The sequence below is a fragment of the Battus philenor genome, unplaced genomic scaffold (genome assembly GCF_028537555.1).
Source record: "Battus philenor isolate CCGP_79_NKW_IND1 unplaced genomic scaffold, ilBatPhil1.0.hap1 SCAF_4, whole genome shotgun sequence".
NCBI classification, from domain to species: Eukaryota; Metazoa; Arthropoda; class Insecta; order Lepidoptera; family Papilionidae; genus Battus; species Battus philenor.
Window position 1 is genome coordinate 8,429,033 of NW_027181704.1, and position 25,002 is coordinate 8,454,034.

The 25,002-nt window shown below is 31.7% G+C and overlaps 1 protein-coding gene across 1 annotated transcript; it reads left to right on the forward strand.

The window, feature by feature from the left end:
- The first annotated feature begins 5,315 nt into the window (after positions 1 to 5,315).
- LOC137928877 (ras-related and estrogen-regulated growth inhibitor) lies at positions 5,316 to 23,927 on the forward strand. Its single transcript, XM_068771881.1, has 7 exons — positions 5,316 to 5,364; positions 8,051 to 8,205; positions 9,815 to 9,951; positions 10,407 to 10,562; positions 14,930 to 15,082; positions 20,878 to 21,034; positions 22,990 to 23,927. Exons 2-7 carry the CDS (start codon positions 8,079 to 8,081, stop codon positions 23,229 to 23,231), a joined length of 972 nt encoding a protein of 323 aa, XP_068627982.1. The 5' UTR covers positions 5,316 to 5,364; positions 8,051 to 8,078; the 3' UTR covers positions 23,232 to 23,927.
- The last annotated feature ends 1,075 nt before the right edge of the window (positions 23,928 to 25,002 follow it).

Sequence of the window (25,002 nt, forward strand, 5' to 3'; positions counted from 1 at the left end):
CAAATACCTACGTATCCCTCCTTTCCAAAGAATTAGGCAAAGGTCTTATTTCCAAGCTGCCTAATTGTGAATTTTTTTCTTTAATGATTATAAAATAACATGCAAATTATTTATCTCACTTATTCAAAACCCCATTACCACCATTATTATATTCAATATAAATTTAATTTAGCTTTACTTTTTCCTTAAACGAATACATTAAAGAAACCGGTATCAATATATAATAATAAATTTATAGTTGATTTTTAATCCCTTACACCTAAAATGTTCTGCAAAATTCTGTTCAATATATTCAAATTACAAACCACAAACAAAATATAAAGATTAATTTTATGACAGATTCTTTCTGGCATATATAAATAAGTTTTTGTTTTCAGAGCTAAGTTGCCTTTTATTAACAAGGTGTGAAAAAAATACCAATTTCGTTTTAATTCCGTTTATAACATTTTTTGAAACAAACATTGCTTATTGTAAGGAATATTCAGTGCCAACCCTTCAGTAAAGACACAAACGAGCTTTTATCAATGGAACAAATCTCTTTAGGCAATAGAAACAACCTAGACTACATTTTTGAGTCTTCTTGATTTCTCTTTCATATTTATTTACAATAAAAACGATGGCTAATAAAAATATGAATATTACAATCATGAATTGCAAATAAAAGAGTTCATCGTAATTTTACTAAATTTAATTTTAAATAGAGGTGTACACTTTCTTCAGCTTACGAAACAGACATTGGTTATTCTAATGAAATTCAGTGTCAACCCAACAGGAAAGATGCTATCGAGCTATAATCAATGGAATCGTTATCTTTAGGTAAAACATATAGCTCATTTTAGAGTCTTTCTTAGTATTTTCGGTAATTACAAAGACTGATAAAGATACGAACATTGCGATTCTAAATAAAAGTTTCTTCGCAATCTTATGAAATTAAATTTTAAATAGAAGTATGAAGTGTTTTGTCTGAACTCATTTCCTAAGCATTCGATATCGATATCCTGGGATTGCAATTGATTTCCCAGGAGTCGATAAGAACGAATACTGAGTTTGGTACGACAAGATCTAAAATAGCCCCATATATAAAATAGCCCCATATAACACATGTTCTTATTTAAAACTATCAAGATATCGAATTACCTGTGTTACTTAAATCAACTTTGTTTAAGAATGAATAACATTTTGGTATATATTAAGGTAACATTGGGCATAGTAGAAAATATGTCCTTTTTAAAAAAATCAATAAATCGATAAGCCCGCACAGGCTATGTATGTAAGATAAAAATAGATAACTTTTGATGAGAAAATAATGCCAAGTTTATTAACTAAATCAAATGCAAAATTTTTAAATTGGTAACAATTTTGAATCAATAGAAAAAAAAACAAGAGACAGAATTTTTAAAGCATATAGCTATGGGAGGCAGTTCTTTTTGGAAAAAAGGTCTCTTCTCCAAAAGTTTAATAAGTACTGGTATAAACGAAAAAGAACAAGTTTTTCTCGGTAATAAATAGGTTACCATGAATCGTTTATAAGGAAAAAAGTTATTTCCTTCACTCCACGACGCCTCGATTAACGAATCACCGGAAGTTGACAATAAATTATGTAAATCGCGTTAACTTCAAACGTAAGATATATGAAACTGGCAGCTCAGTGATTCGAACTTAATTTTGTTTGTTATCTATTGGTATATAAAAACTCATGGAGCGATCTACTTTATTAATATTTTTTTTATTAATCGTATTATTAATAACTTTTTCAATATTGGTAACTAATAAGGCCGTTGCTGATTATTAAATATAAAGCCACCACTTTCCAATATCTCCTAATTATACAAAAAATTCAATAAAATAAATTTTACAGTAAAAATTAACCTCATTTGATACACTTATATGAACTCTATGTAAAATAACAACGATTATTTTTAACAACGCTATAAATATATTTTTATCAATACTAAAAACTAATTACTCGTTTTGCTTTTAAAAGAAAAATCGTGTTTGAAATAAACATTATTAAATCTCAGACCGTAAAACAATAACAACTGAAATAAAGTTCCATGACTTGCAGAATTTTCATCATTTAAGCCGTTAGACGCTCGCAGGCCTCTGTGATAGATTTTCAATGGAACCACTGCTATATCAACTTATCTGTCCGCTAGACTATGACAATTATTTTGGTTCGTCTACGGATATCCTCATTCCTGATCTTTCAGAGAAGTCTCGGGTACCCTCTCTATGGCTTGTTGAGTGACTATGACCTCGTCAGACCTGACAGGAAAGACCATGTTTTTACTTCCTTATAAGAAATTAATTATAAATTAAATTAAAATTAGCTGAGCATTTTTATTATTACTCACTATATGTTAACTGCTTGCTAGAGCACTAACAAACGATTCGGTCACGCTAATTTTAAATAATGAATATCTAAATTTATTACCTAAATAAAATTTATGCTAAAAATAATGCAATATTACTTATAAATAATATTATGCTCTTGGATTGATATCTCCCATTTCTTGGTTAAAGACGGGGCAAACATGATCCTATTGCGGTAATTTGACACGCGATGCATATAAACGTAATAAGTTAAAAATAAACAGTTCTGATAAATTTCCCTTAATATGTAATATTATATTGGATTTACATAAAGTCAGTGCTGTTACGTTTTACATTGCTTTGAGTTTTACATTATTTATGTATAAATTTATATATTTAAATAATGAAAAATTTATATACACTCGGCCCTATTAAAATAAATATTAAGATAGAGATATAAGGAAACTGTACTACTACTATTTATACATTATTATTTTCTTGTTTAAAAATCAATAGTAGTACTATCTACCACTGCAGTTCTCTTGGTCCTGTAGAGAAGGATAAAGAAAATTATTCTTGATAATCAAATATTACATGTAAACGGGTAATAGTTTTCAGACCATTGCAACGTCGTGACAAGAATGTTAGAAAAGCCTCATTTGATAGGAACTTAAATCAGGTTGAGCTCCCATAAAATGGCATCGTTCAACTTAAACTGCGAGTGTTCCAAATGTGCCCTGAGTGTTTTATTTTTTGTGGCCACTTTCACAATATCTTTAGCAGTAGTGGAACTATTGACATCCAACCTCATTTCACTTAAAAATCCTTTACACTGTGGTACTTCACACAGGTTTTTGCTCAATAAAGTCCTTAAATTTAGTCAATGATAATTTAGAGACAATATGGGAGTGTATTATAATGCATTATAATGCAGTAAGTAAGCATAGATCTTCGGTATTGTTTGGACTGTAAACACATCGATAATGCAATTTTGGGGCGTGCATGTGGATTATGTTATTATTTGGAGTTTGTCAAAGAAACTTCATGCTGTGGACGATGCAGCGGCTGGCTTCTATGGTTGGGGTGTTATGACGGATGGTACGAACCCGTGTTAACAGGTGTTATACCTCTGTGTGTCGATAAGTGAAAGATATTATCGACGTAGCGTTGACAATACGGATGTCGGTGTTGACCTGAAAGATGATACTGAAAGTTTTCAGCTATGCATAGATATATAGACTATCATTATGACAGTCCTGGAAAACCATTGTGGATAGCAGTGGGGCCACTCCTCTCTGTAAGTCGCTTTCGAACGCAATTGTCGCTTCCTACGTATTCCAAGAAGACACCGTATTCCTGTTACAGTATTTACTTTATTTTTGGTAATAAAAGCCGCATACTGTAAGCATGATTTTTCATAATTCCATATGTTTTCGGTTGTTAACTGGATTCAGCCCACTGACGCGTTGTATTAATAAAGGAGGCCTCTGATACGTGGATGTTGTTCTCCTTTTTTATCAAACTAACAGAGAAACAAATCTTGGTGCTTTGCTGTTTCTTATATTCGAAAACCATTGATGTTGGAAAAGGCGGATAGACGATTTTGTTAAGGTCGTTGAACGACGCTGAATGCAGGTTCTATTGGAAAAGATTTTAAAACAGCATCAGCATCGTTTTAGCCGTTAGAACTCTATTGTTGTATACAAGCCGCCCTTGTAAATTTCTAATTAAACCGATAGGATTTGGCCTACATCCAGCGTTTTTCGACAACTTTAACAAATCTATTGTCTACCTTGTGGGTCGTCTATTTCAGAATTAGTTATACACCCTTAAATTATTCTATTTCAGTATCGGATTAACAGGCCAGTGGTCAATTAAAGTAAAGCTAAAAATTAAACATAGCATATGTTAAACAAGGACAACTTTTGCAGATTTTTAACACTTAACAGTTGTAATTATAAAAATAAAATAAAATTTTATTTAGTTTCCAGTGGTCATCGAAATTTTATCTATCCTATGCAAATACTGTTGAAAATGAAATTGTCGGAAAGTTATTACTTCATAAAGTAATTATTACTTAAGGGAATTATTTTGACGTAATTATTGTTGGTATAAAAAATATATCTTAGTATTTCATGTGCTCTGCCGGATATTTGCACAGCACTACAAGTTATCAAAATTGAACGATGCGTGTGACTGAAACACCTGATAACTCTAATAATGTATAGAGATACTAATAAGGTAGGCATGTATAGAGTTTTATATCGTAGTCACACACGCAGAACGTAATTTCTTGTTTTCATTAACTAGACGACTACTAGCACGGTATAAGAACACATTTACGCTTTATTCAAAAGCTGTTCTTTATTTTTCTTTTCTTAAAAAAAAAGTATAGTACACATATCGCATTAGATTAGCTGAAAAATGTATATAGTTTTAGAGTATAATAGGCATAATATAAATTTATTATATTCATAACAGTAATTACCTAAAATGAATTATACATGATGGTGTATATGTACTATACAAGTATGATTCGGTTTAAAATTCCCTCGACGAACATATTTCCTTTATGTAGATTATCGTATTTTTTATTTATTTTCAAATTTATGTATAATTTAGCTAAAATATATTAAAAAAAATTGAAGCTACTTTTAGCCCTTATAAAATGAGGACGTAGCATAATAAATGTTAATTAAATGAAATTTTTTTAAAATACTTATTAAATGACTCAAAGTATGTTATTGCCTATTAATTTAATTCAGAGGTAGGAAAACAGGATCATATTAATTCGTTTAAAATGTCATCGCTACTGAAATCTCTCGGAAGCGGCAACGAGCGCCCACTCCCATCATTCGCGGTGCGACCGCGCGCCGTCGCGGTAGTGCTTAGGGGTTCATGAAAAGTTTCTTATTAACAACATTTTCTCTGCGTTGTATTACAAATAGTAAAAAATTCTTAATTGACAAATTTTGAAAGTATATAGATAAATTTAACTCTGAGGAAATCCTTTCTATATGCCATGGGATTTTGAAGATAACATCTCGTTTAGTAAGTAAATTTTTCTCTTACAATTTCTTAAGTAAAGTATGTTAAAATTTTAAAACGTAGAATATTATAATAAAATTACAAAAAAACTTTGTAGTAAATTTAAATCGCAGGTAATAAAATATAAATGACAAGTTTTATTTTAAAACTTGTAATTAATATTAATTATATTAATTATAAATTGGAATTGAATTTAATTTAAAGTTTAGTATCAAAATGTAAACAATAATCAAATTGCTTTTCAATAAACAAAAACTAAATATATTTTTCACTCAACAAAAAAACAGTTAAGAAAAGTATTTTTTTATGTAATATATTCTTTAGCATTTACAGGATAAATTCGTCAGTCGCGTTTATTAAAATTAAGACCAACAGATAATTAAAGTTAAAATTAATAAGGGTTTTTTATTCTCCTACTATGATAATGTACTGTTGATATGTATATATGTAATGTACTGTGAATATGTACTGTTTTGTATGAACCTAACTTAGAAATTATTTACATTGAATTAGAGAACGCACTTTAGTTACAATAGTTTTGTTCATTATACTGTGTTCATTTATTTAATTGTGATGTTTGCATTTATACTAATGAATGTATATGATTTAACATTTTTATATTTATTTAAAATTTTAGTTATAATATTCCGAATTATAGTCTTGGTGACAAACCTTTTCATTATTTTTTAGTTGTAGAGGTTACTTTAGTAGAAAATTTATTAAAAATTAAAATAAAATATTTTTCCAAAAGGATAAATTGATTGTAAGAATATTTAAAGTAGGGTCACTATTTATTTACATATATTTTTTTTTAATAATTTGTTGTTATTAACCGCTATTGGTCTGGGTTTATGTGGTGAATCGAGTAGGATCTAAAATAGTGACTGAACCCCTTCATTACGCAGATAATACTCATTGCTACAGTATATAACGCATGTATTTTATTGAAAAACTAACAGAGGTTGTAATCGTAAGTATCGTTTATCGACGGTACAAGAGCTTACAAAGTCACATGGATTGAGTTCTGTTGTATAGTCTTTTACATATACTTCTAATTTGTAATAAAAAAAGTTATTAATTGCATAAAAATGTTATTTGACTAACGATAAACCGACTAGGGAAGAAAGTGACATATGGCGGAAACCAGAAAACCTTATCTAACAGGCGATTATAGGAATACTAACTATGCTATAGAAAGACTAATGAAATAACAACACAAACAGATATATAATGCATCGATTGTTCACTTTCTTAACATTTCTTCCACAAAGCTTACATTTACACAATTAATTGTGTGCGTCAATAGATAATAATGTGCAGACAGCTTTTTAAATCTTATTTACTACAATCTATAAACTTTGTATCTACACGTATATTAAAGCGCACATTTTATAACAAGTTTGGTTTATTTAAGCTTGTTAGTCATGTAGTTTTAACTCAATGAAATGATCTATCTTAAGTAAAATTCACACGTCTACATTTTTAACAAGTTTTTATTTCTAATCAAAAACAAATTCACTTTCGTTATCAACAACATTTTGCCATTTGTATACAAATTTTCTATGCCGGAGCGGTAAAAATCTATCGGGTTTTTATAAAATATGTCCTCAGAAACAACATTACTTTCCGGTTCCCTTATTATATATACTGTATGAGAATTCCACCTATGCAATGATTGGACTTGAAATTTAGTAAGAATGTTCTTTACGCCAAGAAGAGGTCAAAGGAAATTTAATTGATTTTACGAATTCTATCCGCAAGGGAGTAGAGGCTGCTTTCATTAATAATGTATATTTTCAAACTATATTCCTTATATATAAAAAAACTTTCCCTCAAAAGGCTGTGCGTGCCACGCGACGTGGTGAGGGGACAACTGGTAATTAATATAATATTGTTTTTAAATCGATTTATAAGTGATTTAATACATCAATTTCAAGCTGACGTCAGCCACATTTAACAAAATAAGCAGACTATATTTTTTTATATAGAAGTAAGCGCAGGATAAGTACTGCCGTGAATAAATATTATATCCCGCCATAACAACGCGATTCCTCTTATGGTTAAGAAAGTGAGATTAATGTTTATCACAACATTCTTATTTGGCACTCTCAGATTTGACATGACGTCTAATTAGTTCAAAATATTTACTAATTTTCGACCGAAAACTTCCGAAACACGATAAACATGCATATGGACTGTTCGAATTAGGGGCCGCGGCCAAACCTTCCATATATTATTAAGAACAGAAAAATTTTCATTTATTAACTTATAAATTAAAGAATCTCACTTTTAAAGTTCTTCATTTCTATTTTAAAAAGTCGATCGTCGTGCAGTTATTCAGCATTACAGGCCTGCCACAACGATTTCCAAAAAATCGGTTGAGAGCTGTCTGCATCCACTATAACCCTGCTTCTATTCCGTGTTGTAGTTTCGCCAAAAATAAGTTGTTTCATCTCAATAGCTAATCCCTGAACGAGAATAAGTTTCACCCTTTTATTAAATACCGTTTTATGTACAATAAGAACTACAAATGTATCACTTTAGGGTCTTTCTTATTTATTTATATTATTAAAACTCACAACGATCATCGTCATATTTAGAACCGACGGTATAGATGCACGTAAAAATAACATCGGTCTAATTAATATATATGTATAGAGACTTTAAACTATGTTTTTATATTTTTTAGATCTAACTAGAATTTAACCAGTTTTCAAATGGCGACTTTGGTTACGATGAACTCCACCACTTCACCGAAATCGTCTTTAGCTAAACTAGTTCTTTATCCCAAACAGAAGCCTTTTAAAGTAATGGTGTTAGGACAGTCCGGAGTTGGGAAATCAGGTAAGCATAAATTAAGATCACATTTTTTAAAATTATTTGATGGGGAACAATTAAATAGTAAAAATTTAGCAATTGTTACATAAATCTATGATACATCATAATATTTAATAACAATAAAATAACATTTATCAAGCATCCCATTAGTAATGTATATTATAACAAACTTTAATCAAAATTTTGTCATTATCAAGTATATATATGTTGGTCGACTGTCAGCCCATCAAAATACGTCAGTTATATCATAGTAAATATGTAGGGGCAAAAGTTTAAAAGGATGAATATGTATAGCATTTAAATATATATATATATATATATATAAATAAAGGGGTTAATGTAAACACTTATATCCAATCAAAGCGTACGCCATGACTGTAACAACATTCTTTGTTCTAAAAAAACTGTTCAACTTAGATAAAATTTAGCTAACTCTAACTCGTTTACGGTAGAAAATATAAGTTTGTGTAAAAAGTTTTTACTACAGTGAAATTGGGGTTAAAGTATTAATATCGATTCATAAAAATCAGACATCGAGAAATGAACGTGAATTATTCAATGTATCTGATATCGTATAAACCGTGTCAAATACGCCCATAAATTTTTTGAAATCCCTGTATTACAGTGCGTCGAAATGACGTGTCTATGAATCAGTTTATGATATTTCCGTAACGAGTTTAATTTCCAACGTTCTTTATATACTCTTCTTTTTAGTTCAACCGCTGAAGCTTAATTTTTTAAAAGACTTTCTACACAATTTCATATTTTATTTCTGGAAACGGTTTTGCGTAGAAATGAAATTACTGCAAATATTTTTTTTTTAAAAATAGTCATCTCATCGGTAACAGTTTTACTAAATATAATTTTTATTTTAAAGATTTTAGTATCAAAATGTAAATACTTTATGTATTTAGGTATCTCTGGAAAATATTTAACGTTTTTTTGTTTACTTAAAAATAAATATCGTAAATATCCAATACTAATAGGCGTCGAGGCGGTATCTTGAAGTTACGTGACGCGTCACTAATTCGGCTAAAATGTCACATAAAGTTTATCTATTAGCCATTACTTTTGAAAACGAACCTAGTTACCTGACCATTAAAGAAATACAGCAGTCATTAGTAGAATCAAACTGGACTCGTTGTTTATTATAAAGGGAATGAAAAGCTGTTTTGCATATTCATCGATTTATTTAAACACTTCATACATTTTATGTATAACGGCGAACTTAATGCCAAAGGCATCTCTACCAGTTAATCGTTAAGCAGTGCACAGATAAATTGATAAAGGTAGATGAAACAAATTTATATCATAAAAGATGAAAAACAAAAAGTAAAATCAATAAAAATATACTAATGGTTACTACTTCATTTTTTTAAATATATACATATTATATTTACATAAATATAATAAGTAATAAAATACTATTATTGTGTACACTTCCTTATGTGAAAGGGTGAAAGGATAAATATGCTTACTAATTGATTCTTTAAAACCTAAGTCTTGATCGCGTGCATGATTGAAAAAAATTAATAGTGTGTATGTTGTGAATTTCTTTAGCTTCTGTAATTTGCAAAATTATTATTTACTTACATATAAAAAGATATTGTTTCAGCATTAGTAGTAAGATTCATTACAAGACGTTTTATAGGAGAATACGATCCAAATTTGGAAAAGATATATGCATTCCAAACTGTTATTGACAACGAGATGGTATACTTTGAAATTCTGGATTCTGCGGGAGATCCCCACGTAAGTTCCCTTAGGTTAAATATTATTTACATTTCCCTTAATACGCTACTCGACTCGTAATAAAACATCAAAAGTGATTTTAAATTTATTAGTTTTTTCGCTTAACATTTTTTTAGGTTAGAATGTTGATACTGTAAAGAACAAGGTTAAATGTCAAATATTTCTTCTTACGCGTCAGAAGCAAAAGCTAGTTGTTCCAAAAAATTAGGACAACGATGGTGCTAGATAAGAATATGAGACTAGAATTAAATCTTATTACAAATCAGTCGTACAATTCTTAATTAAATTTTTCGTCAAAAATCAAAACCTACTTCGAACAAGCAAAAAATTTGTAAGCACTGTTTAGCGAATATTACCATATTTACACGATTATTATAATAATTTAATGAAAACGGCCTAAAACATTAGCTGCCGGTATCATTACATAGTTTTCTTAAAATTTTAATACATTACAGGAAAGCGAATATGTTAACTTGGAGAGTAACATTCGATGGGCCGAAGCATTCATCTTGATGTACTCGGTCACAGACAAATGTTCTTTCGACGAATGCCATCGCCTTAAATTCCTCATTAATTATAACAAGAGACGCCGAAGACTTTCGTCTACGAAGGTAAGTTTTTTTTTCTTTGAAAAATATAACCAAAATACTAAACGTTCATCTTTGCTGCGCATCAACTAGAGGCATCAATTGAAAATAAGTATTTAACTCATAACCGTATATGCATAACGGAAATTAAGATAGATATATCAATTTTTTATTTTTAACACACACCGTAATTTACATTAGACACGTTTTTGTTAGATAGATATAGATAGATTTTAATTTATATGAAATAATGAAGTGAAAGTAAAATTACTAAAGTGATCAGAGTTTCTAAAATTGTATTTATGCTTGAAATATTCCTAGGAGTAATAGCGTTTATTTTACTTTGAAATTGAGAGTTATTTAATTTTTTATTTATTTTTACATGTATGTATGAATAAAGTTCTAATTTAATTTAAACATAAATATTTACATTTTCGCATCGCCCGTATCAATCGTCACGCACTAGACTGAAAACACTTATAGTAAATTTACTAGTAAAGAGGAGGTACCTCGGTTGTCATACTTCGAATCTCCGGCTTGTCAAAACTTATATATCTTGTTTTACATCACCGTCCAACTTACCATTCACGTTAAAATAAATTAATCTGTACATTCAATATAAAGCTGCCTTCCTTTTAAAATAATTTATATTTAATAATGTAATCCCTTAATCATTGTCAAAAGATAAACGTTATAAAATTTCTGTTTTGTAAGTAGATTTTTACGCGAATTCAACCCCTGTATTTAATAAACAAAATTCTCTTTGAACTTAAGCCATTGGCCGTGAAAATCCTTGATGGATATTAATTAACGACCCTTTTGTATTGTCTTGCGCGGTAGATTCTCTCACAGGTTTCCAATTTCAGTAGCTCTTTAGTTTCGTTTGTGAAGCGTTATGTTATCAAAGAAACAATAAAACATTCTTAGAAGTAAAGTAAACAGAAAGTAGAATTAAAAATATCCACATTTGGTCGTCAGTCCTTTTGATGATCTAGGGTAGTACTGCAACTTAAATGAGATTTGATTAAAATTTTATCTGTAGCTGTGTTTTATGCAATGTTCTGTACAATTTTTTATAACTTTCCCACAAAAAATAGTTTAATTAGAGTCGGATATAGATAGGAGATAGATGCCTTTTTATATAAGAAGAAAAATGTTTATCATAACAACGTTTCATATTTTATATCAAAATACTATTATTTTCACCCATCAAATTGCGTGTCAAAAATGTGTTTTTAAAAATGTTTGTTCACTTAAATCATTACATTATAAATCATAATGATTAAAAATGTTGCTGACCATTTAAGAAATATTAATATTTACCTATATAAATTGCGAAGAATATTGTTTGTTAGATACGTTAGATACGTTAAAATTAAATCTAATAATGACATTTATCAAGCAGGAACAAGGGGCGCTGAATACTTTTGAAGCAAAATGCATAAGTTTTCATTATTTTAAGACTAATACATTTCCGCTTTTAGATCCTCCTATTCGAGATCCCAAAGGATTTGTTACAAAATTTTACACGGTCGTGTTACTTTTTCTGCGCCCACAGTAAACGGAAAATCAGACTAATTTATACTTTAAGATTTTTTAAATTCCCTTTCTAAGTTTCTCTTTGTTATAATTATACTTTAATAGGATAATCCTTTTTTTGTAAGATGAATGAATTTAAAAGTTAGCACAGGGATAAGGAAAAAATGTTTATTACAATTAACATAAAGTAAAGCGTTAAATCCATTTTTAGTTTCAAAAGAAGTTATATAACTACAAATGTAGTACGAAGGGTTAACTCGGATAAGCTTTCACTTTTAAAAACATTTAACTTTATTAACGAATGCCATTTGATTCTATTCTCGCATGTAGATACTCTAAATTGGTTTTAGTTGTGTGAAAATAAAAGTTCTGTTATATCTTTATATTCAATACTCTTTTATATTTGTAAATATTATTAATCTACCTCTCCAAGCTTCTTTTTAATTGTTTATCTTCCGCCTAATTAATTATACATTGATAGCGGTCATTTAATTAAGTAAAACAAGAGAATATAGAAGTGCTCTTCAATCGTCGAAAATTAATTATGGTAAATCCTATTTGTGAAGAGAATTTACGTTATACTTTAATAATAAACTCCGTGGTCTTATTTTTAAAATAAACCTTCACGTTCGCCGCTACCACGTCGACGAGTACAATGGTTTTAACAGCGTACGGGTCATATCTTTGAAATGTTTGTGCCTGCGGTAGTGCTTTATGTCCATCCATTAATGTTTGTAATCTCAGGCAATAAAGTCTTGCAGTCGTGCTAGATTTTAAGAGAAATTTAAACATAAAACATTTTATTTTATTTAAATATTTTATTCATATGCTTCTTTAATCTAAAAGGCAAGCCACCGATTCCCTTAATTTTTCTACTAAGTTTCCTAAAAAATAGGAAATTTAAAATGCTTAATATTCTAGTTGTCCCAACTGATTTAATACTGTTTAAAGTCATTGGCTTGGACCTTCGGATCCAGCAAGCAGCCACCTTTTTTGAGGTAAAACGTGGCAATTCCTGGCAAGTAATAAGAGATCGGGAACTGGAGGCATCAGTACGCTTTTGTGGCTACCACATTCGTCTGGTCTGGTTGGTGTGGAGTTTTCCTGGCTAGAGTATGGTGATGAACTTGCCACTGCGGCTGCCGACCTGGTTATTTATATCGACGGCAGCTGCATAGAGAATAAGATGGGTGGGGCTATCTGCGTATTGCGAGACTCCGCACTGCTGTACTGAAAAAAGCTCAAGTATGGCACTTTTTGAATTTTATACCAAGCAGAACCGCTGGCATTAGCGTAAGCGACGAGGTACATAGCCTAGGAATCGGCAGAGACATAAATAATTCTGAGCGACTCACGGTCCTCCCTTAAGACTGTCGCAAGGTCGGGCACCCTCAATCCTTTAACGTAAATAAAAGAATATAATGGAAGCTAGAGCAAAAGGAAAGGGTGTAAAGGTATATAGGATAAAAGCGCAGGCGGGATGGAGGGCAACGTGAGGACGGACCAGTTGGCCAAAAAGCGGTCCTAAAGTGTAAAAGGAGACCAGAATATGAGAGATATACCATTTCCATCGTCATGCGACAGCTTAGGCTGGATACGTTTGAAATATGGAAGATATGACGGCTGCGTTAACGAGGAATTTCTTTCCGGACGCCTTATCGCCCTACCGCGTACTCCAGATAGTTCAACTGAACACGTGTCTGGTCCATATGTTCACGGGGCAAAGATGATTCTGTGAGTACATGTACAGGTTCAAGTTCAAGGAGAGCACCTCTAAACAGCGATAAGGTGCACAGATATACGTGCACCATATCGCTGGTTATACCGTATTTAAAGGATGGAAAAATAATAGAAGTTGCCTTCCTAATGGGCAACAACAATCTGGACCCTACATTTCTGGTAGAATAATGATGCACACCACAATAAATACGAACAAATAAATCTCATAAACAAATAAAAAATACACAGACTGTGATAAATAAGTATGTAAAGACAAGACAGGCAAAAGTAGTAAAAATTATATGAAGAAAGATGTTTAGTGCCAATTGTAAAGTTAGGAATAAAATGTACATAAACAAATATAAAAAAACCATAAACAATTTGTAATATTCAATTTAAAATTTTGTGGTCTGGGAATTTAGATGGAAGAGAAGCAATGCATGGAAAAAGATATGCAAGTGCGGAAAGATAGAAATTTGAAGGATAAAAAGGGCGCAAAAGACAATATAAAGAAAGGGAAGGGTATATAAATAAAACCCCAAAAAATTTAAAAACTTATTTTCCAAAAATGTAACGAGAGGGCCCCAATAACGGGGTTTTAAAAAACTCTTTGGCTTTTCTTAATCCAATATCAATAATAAAAATGTATTAATGTATTTAATAATAATAAACAATGATTACTTTATAAACATAAGTTTTCTATTTGGTTCACTGTAACACAGTTTTTATTTATTATTTATGGCTATGGTTGGCCAACGTTATTTACTCTGTGGTTTGTATGGAAGAAGAGAAGCGTTGTTTTACTATTTTTCTCGCAATTTTTGCATTATATCTCTCTATGAGAACTTTCATTGTGTTTTATAGAAATTATAAAAAAATGTCCGAATTGATTGAGGCGTACTTTGTGTTGGGCAACACATTTGGCGTTTATTCCTCATTATAAAGAATATTTACGATTCTATTGTTAGATATTTAGTATAAGTAGGTTAATTATAAGCGATCGAATTAATATCAAGTATCGCGAACTTCCAGTGATGCCTTAGAATTTGCGATAGAATATAGACTACGTTTTAAGAGCAAGTTAAGTAATAAAAACTGTTAAGAAAGGTAGTAATTAGTGACAACATTTTCAGGACAGCGTGTTGGAGACTCCCGTGGTACTGGTGGGAAATAAAACCGATCAGACAGGCGACCGCATGGTCAGCACGGAGGAAGGTCAAAGGCGAAGTAAGGAAATAGGCTGCGTGTGTTTTCATGAGATCTCAGTCAGAGAGAGCATCGACCAGGTTAGCAAAAATAACTCTACACTTCAAAACTGCGGTGGGAGTTCATCGTTTTAGATTAAACTCGTATAAATCGGTCAATGTTATGCGTCTATTTATATCTTTACTACTGTATTCAAACTTTCCTTAATTCTGAGGATGGTAATATTTTCTGTTAATGGTTTGTTAACAAAATCTTCAAGTAAGGAAACATTAACAAAAAATACGTATTATGGTAATGTGGTTTGCATTATAAAATTAGACCTGTTGTTATAAAACCTCTAATCTACGCGGGAACGCGTACTATCAGAATCTTATAAATCTAATGATGAAAAAAAAAAACAAATTCAAAAATGGATTTCTTTTGATTGTGCTTGTTGTACCTGTGTACTAATTCTCTTTGGTTCTAATTCGTTAAACTACTTAAAAGTGGTACTCGATAACATTTCCATCCAACTGCAAGTAGACGCTGTATCAAAAACTTGATTCCAAAATGTTCGAATTAAAGTGGAAACTCTTTCCCAAGATTGGCTTTGCTCTATTTAGAGCGCGTCATACATAAAACCATATCCCCTTTTAATGCCTGGTTACAATATTTCAGAAGTGCCTGAGAACAGTAACAATTCTCGTTTATCCATAGACGTCGAAGACGAGATAGTCCTCCGTATCAAGTTAAAAGATTAGCATACAAACGCCGTTTAAATTATAAACTCTGCCAAATACCTTTGAGTCACTTTTGGAGCACCGCCCTTGCATTTGTGGCATACGCTCAAAGATCTCCGATGTGACAAAATCTGCATCATTTTGAGATATAAATCATATTAATTATTACTACTGGGAGCTTTATGCATTAGTTGAGTATGTCAGAAATTGAGGGTGGGGTCAAGAATTCTTTAACATTTAAATCTCGCACGTCAAGCCAATACAAGCCGCGCAGAACGCAGGGAGGGGTTTTAACACTAGAAAATTTAGGCACAATTGATCGCTTCACGCTGCCTCAACAACACACTAATCGAGCGAAACAATTTTATTTAAAACAGTTCGCTGTGAGTCGCTTATTTCGCGATAAATACGATTTGCACGACTTACGCCAGTGCCCGTGTGTTACTTTAATAAAGAAATGGGTGAAGAAGTTCGAAGACGGTATCTACACAAAATGTGAAGCAAATCCACGGAATTCTCTTAACGAAGAGAACGTGCAGCAAGTTTTCCCTTCTGTTCGACGCGATACAGATTTGTCGATCCGCAGGGGTTCTGCTGAATTAGAACTATCTTTTACATGATTACGCCACATTTTGAAAAAAAAATTACATCCGTATAAGAACTTAAACCTAATAATTTAAATATGTGCAAAGCATTGGAGTATCGAAAATCCAAAAACTAAAGACCACTTCATTCTCCTAAGGTAACCGTATAGGATGCAATATCAGCAAAAGGTATCATTGGACCTTAAAGTTTTCCAAGATTCTCGCGGTTGTTCGGTTTCGGCCAAATTTTACGCGACTTCTCGGCGATTTCGCGATCTCTTTGCCGGCGAGTTTTGGAAAATTTCCACACTCTATTAGAAGAGTGGAAAAATCGAAATGGTGGTAATTTAGAATAAACAAATGTAAATAAACAAATTTTAAAATATACGTAACGATTTTTTATAAGAATATTTCAAATGTTAACTAATAATTCATAGACTTCGATGTATAATAATATAAGCGAATGATTGATCAAAATCAGCGAAATTACGTAGCGTTGCTCGCATACATTTTATTTTTAGTCATGAAAGTACCGCTACGACGCGTACGCCATTATGGTTAGCATTGATAAAATTAATGGTTATTGTCACGAATATGAAAACAATGTAACTGTCAGTACTGTAACAGCATACACGTCAAAAATTTATATTCCACGCAATTGAGGTACACACTATATGGTAGTCATTGAATTAATGATATAACGCCATCGTGCATGCGAGACCTTTCATTTTATTCGCATCAGTGGTTCTATGCTTGAAACTTTAAAAAAAAAACTCTGCGATTTAATAATTCTTATCCAGGCTGACATCTGTCCTTTTGTTATGTAAATAAAACTTCCCTGTACCGTATATACACTAGGTGTAACAACAACATATTCTGTCCGTTGAAATAAGGTAATACTTTAAAACTCTACTGTTAACCCAAAATGGCGTACGTAAGCCAGGTTTACACCGCGAAAACTTTTTGCTAAAGCGGAGGGTCATATATAGGTACAATAGATTCATGCCATGTGCTACGGACGCAATGAGAACCTTCGTACAGAGTTAGGACTACTCATCTCAGCACTATTGTACCACCCAATAGATAGGTAAGGCCAAATTAAAACTTGACATCATTACAATGATCTTAATTATTAACATTAGCAAAGAGTTAACGAATGATTCATGTCTAATAATAAAAACCTTTTTCAATATTAGATAAATAAAAAAATCGGGTACAAAATAAAACCGCTACGGAATTAGTATTCTTGTAAAAAACACCGACATAATTTATTGCGCAGGTAAAATCTTTAAAATAGTAGTCTTAAATTTTATCTCACAGACTTACCACATTCCGCGCAATAAAACGTCGCCAGAAACATAAACAAGATTTAAAGTGACGTTAAAAAAGTTCTGGTTACGTAAATCATTGCATTCAAATCAAAATGTGACCATTCTTTATGTATGTATGACATGAAAAAGCACATATAAAAATAAACGCATTATAAATTACAACAATGTTCCCTGCATTTTAATAGAGACCCCGAGTTGAAATATTTTGTGTAGATATTAGATTGGTGCGAAGTTCATCCGATCATCATCACCCGTACGTACATTAAATAATAAAATAGTTATCACAACTTTCATAACATTAATTAATTTTAATGATTAAAAAATTATGTTACAATATAAAAAAACGACGGTTTGTATTTTTTAAACCTTTTAGCAAAGTCGTCTTGAAAACAGTTCTGCTACATTTTAGTAAGTAAATTTTAAAGGTAAGGGTAAGCACATTTTCCTCAGCAGTTTTCGGATAATCCGACGAATTGAGGGTAGATGGAGTACGATCAACTTCTTAATTATACATCTACTTTATCAATTTATTTTTCATTCATATATTACAACGTTGCATTCTATTAGCTTTTATGGACTTGACTTCCCTTAAGGCAACTGTGCACCGCTGGCATAAGAAGTGTGAGCGCAGTCGCTTAGATTTTAAAGACGAAGAAATAAGCGAAAGTTAGGAAGAAAAGTACTAAAACTGATAGTCAATCCAATGTGCACAATGGGTCGGGACTGGTTATAACGTTCTACACAACCGCATTGCATAAAGAGGATGTTAAAATAAAATAAAACATAATTTCATTAAACTCTTTATTCGTAAAATCTTCGACGTTGGATTAACAATAATAACAAAAAACTGTTTTTTCCTTAAATAAAAAAAAAACAAATAATTAGCGTAATGCATCGACTTCGCTCAATCAACCTTGACCTCCCATAATTACAATAAATAGAGAGAACACTCTAATTTGTTGGTAGTCCACAGCCAATAATTAAGTAAGATGTATGTCCTTCGTTTGCATAGAAAGTTTCGGTTTATTTTTTTTTTATTCATTTACATTTACACATTCATTACAGCATGATCGAAACCAGACGGTTGTAAAAAGGAACAATAAGAACATTGTGATTTTAAAAATAACCAGATTTAACAAAGGGGCCTGCTACATTAGAAAAACACAGGTTTCATTAAAACGCTGTTTTTAAAAATATTTTATTCAAAATTTAATATCAGTAACGAGATAGTGTTTATGAAAACCAAATTATTCAATGGTAATGTATTAAACGGATGTTATTAAATTTGCACGTTTCTCGCGAACGAACTTGCGAGACAGTTACTGTGAAGTAATTCTTGAATAAATAAGAATATTATTAGATTTGAATGTTTTCCCGGGCGTTGCAAATCAATCTTTCGATTATTTTATTTCGTTTCTACGAGTATTAAAATAACTACGGGCAAAAGCAGCGTTTTTAAATTTTATCGGATGACCAATAAACTTGTGATTTATTCAGATTTATTACATAAATTACCTTTATTTTCTATTCGCATTTTGATATTATTTAAAAAATTATAGATATATAAAAAATTTGTGTTTACTTGGAAAATCTAAAATTGTTTTATTACACAAGGTAAACTGAATATTCGTGTTTTTGTTCAGTTAAAGTATAAAATCGAAATAGAAACATTATTTAGCACATAAAACTTCTACCGCTTAGTATATAAAATTAAAATCAACGAAGTTGTCGCTTAATCTTGCTTCTGCCAGCATAATAATTCAGCCGGTAAATGTAATAGAAATTTAGATGTTATGTTAAATACGATAGAATTATTCGTAGCGAGAGAAATAATAAATATGTTAACATATAATAGACAATACTAGATTATAAAAGTACGAGTGTATAATTTTTCATCACGGCCTGCTTTATCGGATTTCAGGAAGTAGAGCGCTGAAGTCGAACCTAGATTTTTTACAATAAGCTTGGTAGCACTCCCAAAATTCTAGGTTCTGGTTCTAAGGTAACGGCCTTAGACATACTCAAACTTATAGGGAGGCCGCCGAACTCTTTCGGCTCCCCTTGGAGTGATTGGACAGAAACAGCCGTCGAAAAGATCTTTCAGCTGCGACTATCTAATTTATATTAACTAGGTGTCGTCATTTTTCGGCAAAAACAGTATTTAAGCACCGATTTGAAGACGTAATGACATGTGTAATTACTGGGCGCGTGGCACAATGACACTTCAACGATGCGAACGAACGAACAGACTTGAATATTGGTTATTATTAGGCCGATTCGCTTTATTTACAATGTAAAATGTCAAATGATAATACACGATAAAAAAAAATGTTTTAAAATAAATATTTCTCCTGTTTTTGGCGCTCAATTTATTTTATCAAGTATTTGTAAGATTAGCAATATTACATTACATATTAGGTTTTATTGCAAACTACTAATATACGAATATTTATTTTTAATGTTAATAATGTACACTATGTATTTTTATATAATCTGTACCACTTGTTATCAACGTTTCTTATCTTGCCGTACAGTACAGCTAAATGCTTAAAGTTTAATTAAATTAAGCTGGCAATGATTATGGAAAACTGAGGACACGCTTCTCCTTACACACTTCTATCCATTAATTAAAAAGATATCTAATAAATTACAAGCGTCATCGCGAGTTATGTATACGTACACATAGGCGGTTGCCTCACAATTTAATTTAATTCAGTAGAACCAATTTGTTTTGACGTCTGCTGGTGACATTTCTAATTTACCAGAAAAGCAATTCCGCATACAGATATTACTAAAACAAAATATAGATTGTCAGTCCGCAACAAGTTTACGATAGACTTCTTTTAGCTTTTATAGTTCTATCTTTATAACAGTAATCTACTTTAGAGCATGGTTAACCAAGTATTCGATATAACAAAATTAGAAACTAAAGTTAATAGTTTAAAGCGGCAAATAACAATTCACATAATTAAAATTTCACATCCCCGGTAAACACAGTGAAAGTTTATAGTATGATAATAAAGCGGCGCGGGTGCGCCCCCACAAAGCGGACCAACGACATTGTTAAGGTCTCGGGGGTCGCTGGACGCGGGCATCGCGAGAGCGATCATCGCGGCGATCTTTGGGAGAAGCCTTGTAGTGGATGTCTATCGACTGAAATGATAATGTCGATGAAAATCGTATTAAGTCTAATATGAAATTAATCAAGCTAGTTAAACAATTTTCAATGATAAATTCACAGGTATGGGGAGTATTTCGTGATGCTCGTCGCTTCTGGCGCGTAGGAAGCAAATGGTCTCGCGGCCGCCCCGATGCCCATGTGCAGTCGTCGGTAATGGGTCGTCCGCTATCTCGGGCAGCTTCTGACTGTGCACCTGAGGCACCCCCTTCACCCTTCTGTAAGTTATATTTTTTATTGTTATCATTTGTATGATTACCAAAAATAATATGTACGTGCAAAATACCACACCATACACACAGTTTTTGGTTAAAATATGCAGTTTTATAAACTGTTATTATTAAACTAGTATACATTTGTACTTAAATTACTAACTTGAGTCATAAAAAATGTTTCCTATGTCTGTATTTATTACACTAGAGTTCAACTAAATAACAACAACAGAAAAAGCAAAGAACCAAAATTTTTTCACCATTTTTTTTTTCGGAAACTTTTATGTGTGTCATGAAATATACCTATATTTTTATTCATATTCGATACGGTATTTTAGGTTAAACACTATGACAATACACGTGAAATTGCACAGATGCGGCACAACTACTGTGTTAACAGTAATCATTGATCTAAAGTCTTTTTGTACTCCCGTGATAAAATAAATTGTTTTAGAAAATATATTTTGTTTTAATAATAATTATTTGAGTCCTAGTGTCTCACAATAAATTAATCCAGCCGAGTTTATCTGTATAAGCCACCGTTGGGAATCTAATCATCCGTTACGTCATTATTAATTAAAGCATCATTAAGTTGATGTTCGCTAAGTTAGCTTAAGTAAGCCCATAGTCTGCAAAACAACAACCAATACCCAAATGGGAAAACTGCGCGAAGTCCTATTGTGTCAAAGGAGCTGCTTACAAATACAAAATATACATAATTTCTTGAAAAATATAGATATTACGATAGTAATTTAGTAGCTTTATTTACATAGGTTCCACAATTAGCAATACTGGTTGCTAACCAAACATTCGTAGACGAAACGGGATGGCTACAAACGATTGCATCGAATACGGATTGATAGGAACATCGACATGCCTTTTCACCAGTCTTTTTTAGCATTGATATGCTTAAAAAAGCTAATCATCATGCTGGCGTTTCAATACATATTCTTATACAGGGCTGAAATTAGGACCTTCATAAAAGCGGACAGATTACGTATTGACGCTTTTGGTGTTGTATTCCGTGGACTGCTTCTAGAACCAACGAACTGATGGAACTCGTGAGTCGCCTTTACATCGCATGCATGAAGCGGTTTTTTGAGGTCACATTTTCCTGGAAAAGTTTTTCCAAACTAACACCAGTTTAAAAAACTTTTCATCACCGGAGAAATGGATAAATGGCAATCAATAGTTTGTCCGATTGAGTGTAAATATGTACAATATTACTGTAGCCGAAGCAATACACATTGTTGAAGACCGGCATAATTTACGTAAAAAGTGTCACGATCCTCTGTAGTGAGGAATGCGACCCTAAGAGGATATTGAAAAACAAGGAAACTTTAAAATAAAAATCTAATAGTATTCGATTGTTTGAAGCAAATTACTCTACAAAACTCTCCGCACATTTCTGTTGTAAACTAATCTTCCAGTTTATTTACCTCAGTCACGTGCGCGGTTTAATTAAATTCCACAAACAAGTAGCAGTATTTTAAATACTTCAATTCGCGACCCAGATAGAAAAATTTATTAAAACGTGGAAAATAACAGTCGTCGCAATTTAGAAACCTTTTCATTAATTTTAATTAACTCATTACAATTTTAAATTTCTTCAGTAATAACCATTACGAAAATAGCACCTATATAAATTATTTAAAATTTGACTTTGGTTAACGTTTCATAGCTCATATTAATATTTCATTATCTGCTTTATCTCTTTGTTGTTTTATTTCATGTATATATCCATCACAGTTTAAACCTTAAGTACATTCTTTTGTAAGTTATTAATATTATTTTCCGTGTATTTATCATTTTACTTACATTTTCATGACATTAAAAATTGGCACAAAGTCGAAAATCTTAAACTCAGTGCATATTTATAAAACAAGCCGTTCTTATGTATATCTTATACCCAGGTCCTAGATACATAATTTTTTTTTCTAATTTTCTTATTCTATACTTTCAGCTCGTCGTTGGACAGAAGTGGAACTAGAAGAAGAAGACGAGGTTGGCGTTGTTCGTAGTGACTCAAATTCGTCATCAGGACTCTCCGAAGACGCCGAGGAGTTTCGCGGACGGGCAAGCACGGACTCGCGGTTGCCGCCCAGGCCTGCCAGATCGCGACACCCACTCCCGACTCGACCCGCGCCGCCGCCTGTTAGACGAATGAGTGTTTCTATGAAGGGTAATAACGCTAGTACTTACTAAGTATTTAAATTTCTGTAAGATAAAATGGAACCAATTTCCAGCAAATTGAAGGTACGACTGCGAATCGTTGAATAAATTTGTGATTTTTTTAAGATCATCAACTTTTGCTACCAAAAATATTTATTACTATTAAACATAGTATAAAAGTAATGGACACTTCTTCAGGTTTCCAACAAGAACTTAGTCTAAGTCGGATAGCTAAGTCCAAAAAATCGTATAAAAATCATTGAAGTCTTTATGGAAAAAAGTAAGATTTGACCATTACGAAAAATTAATACGATTATGAGGGTCTTTAAATACATATACAAGTATCGATTCTTGTCAATCAAATTTTGGGAAAATGGCGGATCTATTGATGACAAGATGGCGTGTACGTAATCAAGTTCGTGATTTTAAGTTTCATTTCGATTGGCTCTGTGTGAATTACATCTTAAACGTGCCCCACAAAAATAATCCAGTTATATTGAGCCGCGTAATCAGTACGGCCAATTAAGAACTTTGCACAGTTATGTATTCGGGAAATACCGTTTGTGATAACTTCATTGTTTCGGTGACAAATGGAATTCTTCTCTCTAACTTACATGTCAATGATAAATCAAAGTTCTTGTTGCAAAACCTTTCTGTATACATGAACTTATTATTTATAGTGAAGTAGTTTTAATAAATTTAGATTTAAATAATCCTTAATATTGTTAAAATTTGAGTCCCTAAGAAATTGTTTTGTGAAGATTTATTATTATTTACATTCTTAAAGATTTCTTTTATGATAACTTTATGTGCCGAATAGATTTATTCTACGGGTCTACAATTGCAATTAGATTACAATGAGTGTTTTATCTATATTGATATGTTATATGTTTTCCTTTATTGATGTTTTCACTGTTTGCCCGGAGGGCTTATACAGCTTCATCGAAACTGTGTTCACAGAACGAAAGGGTCCGTGAACCTACTAACCGGTGTAGATTTCAACTTTTACAAAACTTAAAGTAGACGCAAGACTAGAAAGTTGGTTAATGTAGACAGTATGTACTACCTGGTCTTTAATTTGGTAATTTAAGGCTGCAGAGTACTATGCTTATATTCGATTGTTGCTGGATGCTGTAAGCCGTTTTGGCTTTTACAGCTTCATCGGACTCGGGACTCGAGAATCCGAAATCCGCGAGCTTATCAGTTTAAAAAAAAGCTGCAGAGTATCAAAAAGTAAAGGGTAATCATTTGTATTGAACATAACACATAGTTATATATACTAAAACCTACTACTGTTCTATCGACGGAACTTGCAACTCTTTTTATTTAGAAGCTGTAAACTTTGTGGTATCATGTTATGAAAATGTTGTGTAGATTTTTTTTGCACGTCTATTTGTTTACTTGATTAAGATAAAATAAAATTAACTTAAGCTCGGAGACCCGAGCAACCTGAAATTACCCAAGCCTTATACTGGACATGTAGAAGCGCCTGTGTGCGTCCAGTGCCACCGCTTGAACGCTTGCAGTTATAATGCGATATAATTTATGAAACTATTTATTTATTAATTTTCCCTTTGTTCTTGCTCGTAGTGTTTTTTAAAACTTGTTTAGTACTTTTATCAAAGTAAAGGTTACTCCACTTGTATTGAAATTTGTAAACATCTATTTTGTTATTTGTGAATAGATATTTAATTAATATTTAATTATTCTCTGATGAATTGCGAACATTATAGTATATATATAACGAATAAAATAGTTTTAAAAATAAACAGGGCTAAGAAAGGCTCTTAGTAATATTACTTTT

Bases quoted from the DNA above. Each gene is read 5' to 3' on its own strand.
- LOC137928877 (XM_068771881.1), top strand. From the start codon at position 8,079: ATGGCGACTTTGGTTACGATGAACTCCACCACTTCACCGAAATCGTCT. The intron at 10,563-14,929 runs GTAAGTTTTTTT...CAACATTTTCAG, and splicing joins GAAGACTTTCGTCTACGAAG to GACAGCGTGTTGGAGACTCC. The intron at 21,035-22,989 runs GTAAGTTATATT...CTATACTTTCAG, and splicing joins GGCACCCCCTTCACCCTTCT to CTCGTCGTTGGACAGAAGTG.